The sequence below is a fragment of the Mesocricetus auratus genome, unplaced genomic scaffold, assembly GCF_017639785.1.
Source record: "Mesocricetus auratus isolate SY011 unplaced genomic scaffold, BCM_Maur_2.0 Super-Scaffold_100025, whole genome shotgun sequence".
NCBI classification, from domain to species: Eukaryota; Metazoa; Chordata; class Mammalia; order Rodentia; family Cricetidae; genus Mesocricetus; species Mesocricetus auratus.
Genome location: NW_024429206.1, coordinates 11,755,757 through 11,768,263, shown reverse-complemented (window position 1 = coordinate 11,768,263; position 12,507 = coordinate 11,755,757). Strand labels below are relative to the sequence as shown.

At 51.9% G+C, this 12,507-nt stretch overlaps 1 protein-coding gene across 2 annotated transcripts in view; it reads left to right on the top strand.

Moving 5' to 3' along the window:
* The window catches only part of Tpcn1 (two pore segment channel 1), a 55,740-nt gene that overhangs the window by 2,421 nt on the left and 40,812 nt on the right, over nucleotides 1-12,507 (top strand). For both annotated transcript variants that reach the window (XM_040731562.1, XM_040731563.1), the window contains exon 2: nucleotides 1,157-1,400. In XM_040731562.1, the coding sequence (XP_040587496.1) occupies nucleotides 1,289-1,400 (112 nt within the window). In that variant the 5' untranslated portion in view covers nucleotides 1,157-1,288. The remainder of the gene's footprint in view (nucleotides 1-1,156; nucleotides 1,401-12,507) is intronic.

Sequence of the window (12,507 nt, the reverse complement as noted above, 5' to 3'; positions counted from 1 at the left end):
GTGAAAAGTAGGCTAGTGTTGTTCATGCTAGTCCCATTCTTCGTTAGCTCAACTTTTCAGTGTTCTTATAGGAACCTTCCCTGTATTTTATGTTTATTGTCATTATTTTAAAATTTGATGTTATGAATGTTTTACACACACACACACACACACACATACACACACACATACCACATGTGTGCTTATTGCCCAAGGAGGCCAGAAGAGGGTGTTGAATCCCGAAACTGGAGTTAAAGATGGTTGTGAGTCACCACGTAGGTGCTGGGAACAAGAGTCTTCTGCAAGAACAGCAAGTGCGCCTTACTGCTGAGCCACCTCTCCAGCCCCCCATGCCTCCTTTTTTGAGATATGCTCTCACTGTGCAGTTCTGGCAGTCTGAACTCTATAAACTACTGGCCTCAACTTACAGAGATCTGCCTGCTTCTGTCTCCCAAGTGCTGTGAGTAAAGGTGTGTGACCCCCGCCCTCCGTTACACACACACACTCTCTCTTTTTTTTCAAGACAGGGTTTCTCTGTATTGCTTTGGAGCCTGTCCTGGAACTCACTCTGTAGACCAGGCTGGCTTCGAACTCACAGAGATCCGCCTGCCTCTGCCTCCTGTGTGCTGGGATTAAAGGCGTGTGCCACCAACACCCCGGCCACACACTCTCTTTTAAGGTAGACTCTTGCTATATAGTCCAACCTAGCCTTGAACTCTGCTATCCTCCTGCCTCAAGCTCCAAGGTGTTGGGATCATAGCACATGTTGCAATTCCTAGCATTCTCTCTCTCTAAGTTGAAATACAGTGGTGGTGTGGGCTGCGGCTCAGGAGGTAGGGCGATGCCTAGCATGCACATGGCCCTGGGTTCAGTCCCCAGTTTCCTCTCAACCATTTGTGACACACATGTGTAGTCCCAGTGGAGGCCGGGGGACCAGAAGCTCAAAGCCACCCTCCACTTTATAGCATGTTTGAAATCAGCATGGGCTACATGAGACTCATCAAGAAACAAACACTTTTTATACTGGAAGTTACTGTGACAAAAGATAAAATTCAGTGGTTTTTGCCTGGCCTCTGGTTGTACTGCTCCCTGGAGCTGTCACTGCTCCCTGACTCTAGAATACATTCATCAGTAATGGTTATGTTTTAATCGTTGCCTTTCTTTTTTTATCCTCCAGACCCTAGAAGATGCCTCTGATGGAGTGGGCTTTGAGAAGCATCTCTGGCCCTGTGGCTTTGAACAGGAGCTCAACCCAGAGACCATTTAAAGCCCTGGCCATTGCATCCTGAGGACCACAGGACAGGGGAACATGGCTGTGAGCTTAGATGACGACGTGCCACTCATCCTGACCTTGGAGGAGGGTGAGAGTGCTCCCCTGGCTCCTTCCAACAGCCTGGGCCAAGAGGAGCTGCCCAGCAAAAGTAAGCCAATGGACAGCGGGGTGGGCGGGGCTTATAGCGTGTCTGTTAAGGGAGTGAGAGACAGGTGGGCTCCAGTCTCTAAAAGGAAGAAGAGCCCTGTTACCCTTCTCAAGTGTGACACAGACTTTGCTCCTGGGCGACTGTGAGTGTGAACCCAGCCTTGCAATGTTTCTGGGGTGCAGGAGCCCTCACTCCTGACACATTTAGCTTTGTCTCTGCTGCCCGGGGACCACGGGCAAAACTGTCTTCCCCGCCTCATCCCTTTTTAATAGAAATATCCCTGTGGGTCCCCACCTGAAGCTGGTAGGGAAGCTGAGCTGTCATCTGCCTGCCCTTTATCTTTTGTCTCAGAGTGGGGTGCAGGGCGAGTCTTGTGGTGTATTGATCAAGGCTTTGGGGTTTCACATTGTCTTTCTGGGAATAGAAACCTGGTACAAAGTAAGCCCGAGAGAGGGGATGCGCTGTCTGTGTTGCCGACTGTAAGTGTCTTTCTGGCAGAGAGAGAGGCCTTAAAACCCTTGCTGGTCCTCATCCCAAAACCATTGCTCCATTCGCTCAGGACAAGGGTTCAGGAGAGGCTTAAAATAACTTACCTTTGCAGAGGGTCCTCAGACAGGGAGCGGGGCTTCAGGGCTCCCCGGTGAGTGCGGACAGCCTGCCAGGGTGGAGGATCAAAGGATACCAACCACACTCACACCCACGGAAGATCTTGTGGACCAGGCGGCGCTAGCCTGGTGCCTCATCTTGTTTGTCCAAAGAGAATACAGTTAGGCTTTGGGGATCTCGGGGCTACCTGGGGAGGGATGAAGGAGAGCAGTGCTGCAGGGTGAGGGTGCTGGGTGCTGACGATCTACAAAGCACCTTGTTGCCTCATGCTTATGCTCACCTCCACCGTCCTGAGTGGCCAAGCAGTCTGATACTCCCGCTAAGGGCCGTGCAGATACAGAACCCTGCCTCTGACTCTGGGTCCTAACCGACTCTCTTTTTGAGAGCTCCTGCAAAGAAGGTGGTATTTTTCCTATTTTACAAAGGAGGAAACAGAATCAGAGAGGTTGAGTAAGTTTCCCAGAGCCACATAGCCATCTAGTGAGTGAGGAAAGGTTTGAACCCAGGCCTGTCTGACTGAAGTTTCTGCCCTTCTCCTTCCTTTTTAATTCGTCCTGCAGCTCCTGCTTCTCCTTCCCCACCTTCATTCTTTTTTTTTTTTGTTTTGTTTTTCGAGACAGGGTTTCTCTGTGGCTTTGGAGGCTGTCCTGGAACTCACTCTGTAGACCAGGCTGGCCTCGAACTCACAGAGATCCGCCTGCCTCTGCCTCCCGAGTGCTGGGATTAAAGGTGTGCGCCACCAACGCCCGGCCCCACCTCCATTCTTTACCCGCTCTGCACGCAGACTGGTGGAAGCCCTTAGGGTTGGCTAACATTTTTATTTGAGTTCATTGAGTTCATTTGTTTGCTGTCTTGAGAATTCAACCCACAGCCTGGCACATGCTAGGCTTGTCATGTGACCACAAGACAGAGCTATTATTGCTACCTGTGTTTTACAGAGGAGGAACCAGCCTCAGAGAGGTCTTGGCGGGGTCACACAGCCAGTGAGCAGAACCTTTTCTGGTTGTTTTTCCTGTACACTGTGGAGTTGCTCTGGGGAGGGAGGGGGAGAGAGAGACAGAGACAGAGACAGAGACAGAGACAGACAGAGAGAGAGAGAGAGAGAGAGAGAGAGAGAGAGAGAGAGAGAGAGAGAGAGAGAGAGAGCAGGCAAATGAGTCAGCCTCAGGGGACATGCCCTCAGGAGGGCCCCTGTCACCTGCAAAAGGGAATGCACTAACTAAATGGTGTAGTGGTGGATGCCTTGTTAGGGTGTGACTTATGGCTGCTCAGAGGCAGGCTCACTTCTAAATGGGAACCTTGGCTGTCTTCATGCTCTTAGATCCCTCCAGAGGGCCCCAGCTGGAGGTAGGGTCTTGCTCTCCCACCCCTGAAAGTTGAAGAGAGCGACCCAGTCCTGCACCTGAAGCAAGCCTCCGGTTCCCCTCTCTCACACTGTTATGGGGGTACTTCCTGAAAGCCCTGAGAAGCAGAGGCTACATGCAGCACAGCTGGCTGAGGGCAAGCACGGCCTCTCTGAGGAGAAACATCGTCTTAGGGCTTTTGTTGCTGTGATTAAACACCACAATCCGAAGCACCCTGGGGAGGAAAGGGTTTATTTCTTCTTACACTTCCAGGTAACCTTCAATCACTGAAGGAACTCAAGGCAGGAACCTGGAGGCAGGAGCTGATGCAGAGGCCATGGAGGGTGCTGCTTACAGGCTTGCTCCCCATGGCTTGCTCTCTTGTTCTCTTACAGCACCCAGGACCACCTGCCCAGGGGTGGCCCCTCCTACAGTGAGCTAGGCCCTCCCATGTCAATCACAGATCAAGAAAATGCACTGCAGGCTTGCCTACAGGCCTATCTGGGAGGCAGCATTTTCTCAAGGGAGGCTCCCTCTTCTAAAAGGACTCTCGACATATCTGATGTTGATATAAAACTGGCCAGCTCGGATGGGCTGTTAAAGGAAGCCCGCAGACCTCTGCCCAGGCCTGGCCATCTCATGTTTAGATTTTCACATTGTCCTGAGGTCCCCTACTGTCTGAGCTGTCAACATGAACCACACCCAACCTGGCAATTTCCCCATCCTAAAGCTCTTTGGGGAGTGTCCCAACCCTACAAGGTGGAGCCAAGCGGTTTTGCTTGGTGTCCCACGCCCTCTTTTCTGACTGACCCTGTTTCCTGGGCCAGCCCATGTGTCACTCTGTGCTGTTTTGAGTCTGGGCTTTGGTCAGGGAGTCTGTTTGGAAGATAGTCCTAGGTCCTCCTGTTTTCACAAGGATTCCAGTTGGAGCCGAGAACTCCCTGTTCACAAAGTTCTGTGAGTGCTCCTGCTCACGGGGTTCTGTGAGATCTGCTCATGTGGTTCTGTGAGGTCTTCTAAGTCTCCTTAGAGAGGGTTAATTACTTTCCTGCAGGGAGATAGCCAGCATGTGGTAATTACTCAGTTAGTGTCTGGTTACCTGCTGGGCTCTGAGTTCCATTCATCTTAGTTTAGGGCCTGAAGGTTCAGGAACTTCTCAGGCAGTGGCAGAAAGGAACCTAGAAGGGTTTCTGGAGCCTCGAAGCTTGCAGGAGTGGCTGACAAAAGGCCCTTGTCAGATGTGAGTGTCATTAGGTCTGTTTTTGCTCTAGAACTAGGGGCAGAGTCTCATCTCTTCCAGTAAATACCTCATGGTTCTAGAAGCCCCAGGCCCTGTCTACCGTTGCTGTAGACCCTGGGGTACCCAGAGCAGGCAGATGCGGACAGCAGATCAGTGGGGTTGGGAGCCATGTGCCCTGCAGATGGCCATCTTGCTGTCTCCTCAAAACCGGCCCATACATAGTGCCTCATATTAACTCAGTTACCTCTAAAGACGCCATCTTGAAGCAAACATCTCCTATTCTGAGACTCTAAGGTCAGCACTTCCACATAGAGATTTGTTTTTATAATATGCTTATTTCATTTGTGTGCATGGGTGTGTACACATGCACATTCCTTGGCACACACGTGGGAGTCAGAGAACAACCTGCAGGACTCAGTTCTCTCCACCATGTACATCCGGGGTCATCAGACTGAACCATCTGTACAGCCCCAGGAATTTTTTTCCTTATTGATTAGTTGAGGGGAAGATGGGTTGAGACTGGGTCTGTCTGGTGGCAGGGTGGTTAGAGACAGCCAGCAGTCTGTACACATGCCAGGGGGTGGTCAGGGCTGCATGTACATGGCAGTCTAGACAATGGATGCACCTCGTGCCTCCTGGCAATTCCCGTTAGAATTGTGCCTCCCACATGCCTTTAAGCCCACATGCGTTTTCTGGTGACATGAGCTGGCTACTTTGGTGTGGCATTATTATGGTATCTAGATGACAAGTTGGTCAGGGTTGGGCCTAAGAGGACAGAACAGAGTCTTACTGCTCAGGCCTAGGACACAGAGCCCTATCTGTAGGGAAGGCCACTGTCCCCACAGGGACCTGTGTGCGCCACCCTGGCTCCTTTTCTAGAGACTTCATATAGCTTGAGCCAGCTGGCACCAGGCACCATCTAGGTGACCAGAGCTGCTGACCTCAGGCAGATGTGGCCAAGAGGAGCTGGGAAGGAACAGCAGGGCTTTTCTCAAGGGACAGTCAGTACAACAGTCCCTCCGTGGAGCAGTCTCATTCCATAGCTTTTTGTTAGGCCAAACATTCCAGCATGCTTGTTTGAGAGGGAAGGACACCCAAGGGTCAGCCATGGTCTCTGTCACTTGTAGCCTGTCTGGTGGGGTGGCTGTGTGGGTTCTAGAGTCAAGCCCCAGGCTGTCAATCCTAGCTGAGAACATACCTGGGTTCTTACAGTCCCCCAGCCAGGTGGGCGGGGACTTGGCGAATCGCTGTGGATCACGTGATCCGTACCTGGCCAGTGATGACATAGGTCATAAGGCTGCAGCCTGGGCCCTCCCATGGAATGTCTGCAGTGAGCAGGAGTCTTGAACTCAGGATGAGCTGGGAGTCCATATTGCCCCACTCCCAGCCCAGCGGGTGGCTACCACCACACAGGGACATCCGAGGCAGTGTAGCAGTCAGAAACCAAGAACAATTAAGTTTCCACAACCTCCCACTTTGCCTGGCCACCTGGCTCTGCCAGATTCATTCCTCTGACTTTTATAGGGCAGAGTGCTGGATGTCACCAGATTGTTGGTGGTACCAATTAAAATGATCGAGCACCCAGCATGCTGAGACGGAGCCTCGTAATGGAGGCTCCAAGCCTTAAGCATCTTGGCCCTCTGCATCTTCATAGGGGGATCCTGTCTGTTGCCTCAGGCCCCCCTGCCACGAAATGCCATCTCTTCCTCTGCACAAAGAAAGCCACCGCATCTAAATGGCAGGCACAGCAGCTGGGTGCGGGCTGGCACCTGCTGCCCTGCTCCGCCAGTCACCCGAAGGAGGTCTAAGATCATGTGTGCGCTGAAAGTGTTTTATGAGCCAGAACAGTTGACTTCCCAGCCTCCAAGTCAGGGAGGGAACATGGGAGCAGCTGGAAGGTTTACTGTGCCGTTGTTGATCTGGTGGCTTCTGGCTGCAGTGTCTCCTGGGACTGTCTCAAGTAACATCGTGAGGCCCCAGAAGAAAGCGCATACTCTTAGAGAAAGCAACCGAGGCCTAAGCCAGGAGTGTTGGGGTCCTTCATGCTTGGGGACTTGAGAGACGGCTCTTCCTTCTGATCTTGGCTGAGCGGATTCCCTGATGTGACCATTCTCTGGCTCAAAACTCTGCTCTCCCTGTCCAGTCAGGCGGCTCCTGCAGTGTGCCCGTACCTCCTGTGACATCATGGCCCTGCAGACATCTAGGGCAGCGCTTTCAAGATCCTCCTACGGGGAGGAAACTGCGGTTCCCAGAGGTCGAGACCTGTCCCAGGTCACAAAGGCACTCTGGCACACTTGGATCCGAGCATCCTAGCTCTTAGCCGATGTGCCTCCAGCAGGAAGTGAGGGCCCAGGACTAGGGACGGGGGTCTCATCCAAAGTTGGTTTCTAGCACCGCTTTGCCAAAGTAAAGTCTGAGCTATTGCACAATGGCGACTGTCATGTGGGGCAGCGTTCTGTGCTGTCAGCGTGGCCACGCTGATGGTGTGCGGTGTCTTTGGGATAACTGGGTGGCCTGGACGAAGGGCAAGGGGAAACCCCAGCTTCCTGTCCGTGAGCCACAGCTTCCTCCTCCATGTACCCTCCCCCGTCTGCCCTCGCCACCCTTCCTTAGGCCAGCTCCACACTGGAGCCTCTGTGTTTATTTTCCATTATGGCTATGAAAATGGGATATGTCAGGAACCAAGATTAAGGATCAGGAAAGGAAGGACAAGGTAGGGTGTGGTTGGAGTTGGGGCGATAGCCGTAGGCAATGTGGACGCCCCGATGCTGGAGCCCTGTGGCTAGTGTGGAGGCTAGTGGAGGATGCCCCAGACGGGAGACGGCTGGCGCTTATGTCTTTGGTGCCTGCAACCCTCTTCGCCCCCCCTGTTTGCCTTCCGTCGGGGTGTGCAGCTGTCTGTGGAAGTCTGGGACCAGGCATAATGGTGTGCCCGTATGACCCCACGACTCTGGAGGCTGAGGCTGGAGGATCATAGGTCAAGCGCAGACAGCGTGGTTCTGTGCTCTTGGCGTGGAAGAAGCGACCTTGGACACACTGGCATGTGTGCTGTGCAGGGGCAGCTGCCACCCTGCTCTGTCCAGTTGTCACCGGGTCACATGCTGACACTGGTAAGAGTCCCCAAAAGAAGCGAAGTCCCTGGCTGCCATCCCCATGCCAGCTCAGTTCTGCACATCACTTCAAGTCAAGGAAAACAGCACAAACCCAGCCAGCCACCCGTCCTGGTCTGAGGTCTCCTCCCCTGGGTATTATTCAGGGAGCAACAGAACTAGTTGAGGCAGGCATAGCCAGTTAGGCAGGGATGGAGAGGACAGTCGGGAAGTTTCCTCCTTCCCGGTTTTCAGGCTGCCTTCTTTACCAATATTTGGGGCTTTTTTTGTGCTGCAGCTCCAAGCCAGAACCTGATGTATGTTACATGGATGCATCACTGAGCCTAACCCCTCATTTAGTGACTTGACTTAGCTGGTAATGAGGGTTTATTTACTGCTTTCTTTCTTTCTTTCTTTCTTTTTTTTTTTTCAGTGTTGGAAATTGAACTTGTGGCTTTAACCCTGCTAGCTGAGCATTCTGTCACTGTGCTACACCCCATGTCTGGAGGTGTTTCTGTGTGTGTGTGTGTGTGTGTGTGTGTGTGTGTGTGTGTGTGTGTGTGTGTGTTTTGTCTCTGACTTTGTGATATATAGTAGAAATTTAAGCAGAAGTTACTAATTAAAATATATAATGATCTGAGGACTGGAGAGATAGCTTAGTTGTTGTGAGTACTGGTTGTTCAATCAGAGGATCTGGGGTTCTGTTCCCAGCACCCACATCAGGTGGCTCACAATTACTGGTAACTCCAGTTCCAGGGGGGATCTGGCGCCCTCTCCTGGCCTCCATGGGCACCTGTACTCACATGCTGCATATACTGTAAATAAAGCAGGCGCATGCACAGGTGAATAAAAATATATGATGTTTTAAAAAAGTTTTTATAGGTAATGATTTGCTATCCGGTCCTTCTTTAAGCCGTTGCCTTCTCGTCAGCTGAGAAGGTGGCGTTTCCTAATGGCCAGCTCGTCCGTTTTTAGTGCAGCGCTGTGGCTGTTGTAGGAAGGGCAGGAAATGGCCTGTGGAAATGAAACAGTCTGATTGACAGGCTGGGGAGCGTGTAGTGTACCAGTTTTGTTGCGTGTATTACAGCTCTCGGTGCACTTAGAGGTGGGAGGAGCAGGAGGAGGAGAGATAGGGGGTTCTGGTAGCACGGGAAGGCTCTGGAGAGATTAAGGTTGAGTGTGCACCACATTTTAAAGGGATGGTGAACAGAAGATGACAGGCTGTCCCTGAAGAAAGAGTCAGAGAGAGGCATGCTGTCCTGGGTGGGTGGCACAGCAGTGCTTTAATTACAGGGTAGGGAGCTGAGATTTCAAGGTTGCCTTTGCCCCAGGCCGTGCCGAGACTTGGGAACATCATCAGAATGATAGAGAAGGCCTGGGGTACCTTAAGCAGGGAGCTACTGTCATGTTACGGGGTCTGAAACCTAACCCTAACCCAGTTTGCCTCCAGAAAGGGGTTAGAGATGAGTGACAGGACCAGGTGGGCACTGGGGGTGTGTCTTAGTGGTGTAGTGCTTGCTGAGCATGTATAAGGCCCTGAGTTCGATCCCAACTCACCCAAAGAAGGGAGACGCGAGGGACGAGGGAACAACAATGAGGCCGTGGCCCAGGACAAGACACCACATTGCCCGTCTGGTTGGGCTCAGTGTTTAGGGGCACCTGGGTAGTCAAGCAGGCACTGTTCTTGTCCTGGCCTGAGTTTTGCCTTCTGAAACCCCAGATTCCCATATTCTAGTAGGTACTTGTAAGCCCTTGGAGTGAGTTCTGATTATCACACTGTAGTAGGAGACACTAGAGCATGGGTGACAGCACTTCGTTGGAGGGGACAGATCCATTCAGGCACCTGGGTGAGCTAGGGTTGGCCGGGCGTTGGTGGAGCACGCCTTTAATCCCAGCACTCGGGAGGCAGAGGCAGGCGGATCTCTGTGAGTTCGAGGCCAGCCTGGTCTACAATAGCTAGTTCCAGGACAGCCTCCAAAGCCACAGAGAAACCCTGTCTCGAAAAACCAAAAAGAAAGTGGGATCTGGGGAGGGTGGGAGGGATGGGGGCCAGGCCTCCTTGTAACAGCTTTCTCTTTTGTGCTGCCTGTCAGCTTCCAAATCACAACACGGAGACTTATTAGTTTTGAATGTTCAGCCCTTAGCTTAGCTCTTATTTTAATCTGTTTCTCTTTATCTACATTTTGCCTCGGGCTTTTTACCTTTCTTTCTTTATGTATATATTATTTTCCCGTTGTCTCCATGTCTGGCTGGTGGCTGCCTGGCTTCTGACCCTGGGTGTATCCCTCTCTTCCTCCCTAGTTCTCTCTTCCTTCTTCTCTCTTCACCTTAGATTCCTCCTCCTACTCATTTTCTCCACCCACCACCACCCCCCCTCCCCCGGCCCCGCCGGACCCCTCTCCTGCCTAGCTATTGGCTGGTTCGGCTTTTTAGACTTTAGGCAGGCAAGGTGAAACAAATGCAGCACATCTTTACATAACTGAACAACTGTAGCATAAACAAATATAACTCAGATAAAGTTCCCCAGTATAAACAAATGTAACACACCTTTACATATTAAATACTCCCTAGCACTACCTGGCAGGGGATGCAACCTAGAGAGAAGAAGGGTGGTGTGGGACCAGCCTGCGCCCTGGGAAGCAGCTGGGTGTTAATCCAAGCGCAGCACGGACTGTGCCCCTCAGGCAGGCGATAGCATATCTCTAAGCTTGGGTTCCCCCATTCATAGAGAGACCGTCACACCAAGACTGCTCTTTGGTACTGCCGTGAGGTTAAAACAAGAGCTTTCCTAGTGACCCCAGGGCCTGGAGTATTTCAGGTAGAGGCTTAGTAAATGACCACCGTTACGGTTGGTTGGTATCAGAACAAGGAATCCCAGTTGACAGAGAGGCCATCTTGCAGGAACTGTGAAGTGCATTGGGTAGGACTGTCGTATGGTGATATTATAGATGGTTGTCCCTGAAACTAGTAACTACAAGGTGGATTAGTCTTGGAGACTCTGGCCATGTGGTAGGGGCAGGAACCAGGTTTATTCTGTGGTTCGGGCTCCCTAACAGTCCGTGAGCCTCCCCAGGCTGCATACATTATGCCCTGCTCATCTGCACAGCTTGGAAACCTAGCACCCTCCTGCTTCAGAGGCGCTGGTAAGCATCTGGACCGAGAGAAGCCTACAGGACTGTCCCAGGCTACCTACCCTACCCTGACCAGGGAGCTACTTAGATTAGCCTCATCCTGGCAGCAGGAGGCAGGAAGTGAGATTGGACCACCCCACCTCCTGCTGTGCCCTTCCTGATCCCTTAAGTCCAGTCCCAGATCAGAGAGTTGTTCCAACCTACTGTCTCAAGCACCTGCTGGGCCCGGCTTTCCACCCAATTTCTGAGCCTCGATCCTTGTCCCACTGCTCAGTTGGGTGGCTGAGCTCTAACACTTGGTGCCTCCCAAAGCAAAAACCCTCCCTCAGAGCCGCCCACCCTGCCCACTCACTGGGTGTCCAGCTCAGATCCCAGGGTTTCAGATCTTATGAAGTGCCAGGTGGTGGTTCAGCAATCACTCCCTCCTGTGTTCTAACTGGGGAGCAGCAGGGCGGTGTTGCTGCCTGGGGTGGCTTTTATTTGAGCTATCCGAAATATGGTACAGGGCACGGTTTCTCTGTAGAAGACTCTGTTATGATTGGGAAACTCCCCGGTGAAATTGGTGGTGGCTTCCCAACCTCTGCTGAATGGGTTAGGGCACCTGCAGATCCCCTCTTATTTTTCAAAAGCATCATCCTTGGTCCTTGGCTGGACAGGAGCTGCAATGGTGGTTCTCTGTGTGTGTTGGTATTACAGGCAGTCATCCCCAGTCAAGCCTGTGGAGGTATGGGAGGAATCCATCCACGCAGGCAGGCCTCGAGCCACAGGGTCTGTCCTGTCAGCAAGTGCTGGTGGGCCATCTTGGTCAGGTGACTCGAGAGGAAGTGGCAGTGACCTTAGAACCTTGCTATCTCTGTTTTAGGCCAAGTCCTTAGTCCTCAGAACAAACAAAAGAGAAATTATGTTGGCAGGCCATTGAAAAGATGGGAGGAAGCCAGTGGTGGTGTACACCTTTGATCCCAGCACTCAGGGAGGTGGATCTCTGTGAGTTTGAGGACAGCCTGGTCTACAGAGCGAGTTCCAGGACAGACAAGGCTGTTACCCAGAGAAACCATGTCTCGAAACCCCCCCCAAAAAAAAAGAGAGAGAGAGAGAAGGGGAAGGGAAGAAGAAGAGGAGGAGGAGGAGAAAAAGGGAGAGGGACGATGGGAGGAGAAGATACCTATAGTCTAGGTGACTTAGAAAGGCCTGTCTAGGGGTTGGCCTGCTGTGGAGTTCAGCCTCAGGCTGCCCGCCAGCGAGGACCTGAATGTTGTTGTCAGCCCAGCAGCCTAGAAGCCTAGTGCTTCAGCCATGTGTCCACGTGGGCGCCCAACTGTCCCAACTGAGATGCCCGGGTTAGATAAGGGGGATTGTTTTAACTTCTAATTGTTTCACCTGAATAGACCATACAGACAGTAATACACAGTCAGAGCCACATTAGGCCTCAACTAACAATAAGTAGCATACTTTTTTTTTCTTTGAGATAAGTGTCATGTAGCTCAGGCTGGCCTCAGACCCTCTGTGTAGCTGTTCATAAGCTAACCATAGACTGAGGCCAGTGGATCAAGTTCTCGTCAACACTGGCAGTGAGACAGCTTATTTTATTGTTTATTGATGTGTATGCGCGTGCCCTTGTGCATGTGTGTGCACAGGGGTATGGGTACCTTCCAAGGCCAGAAGAGGGCTTCAGATCCCCTGTAGCTGACATTACAGTTA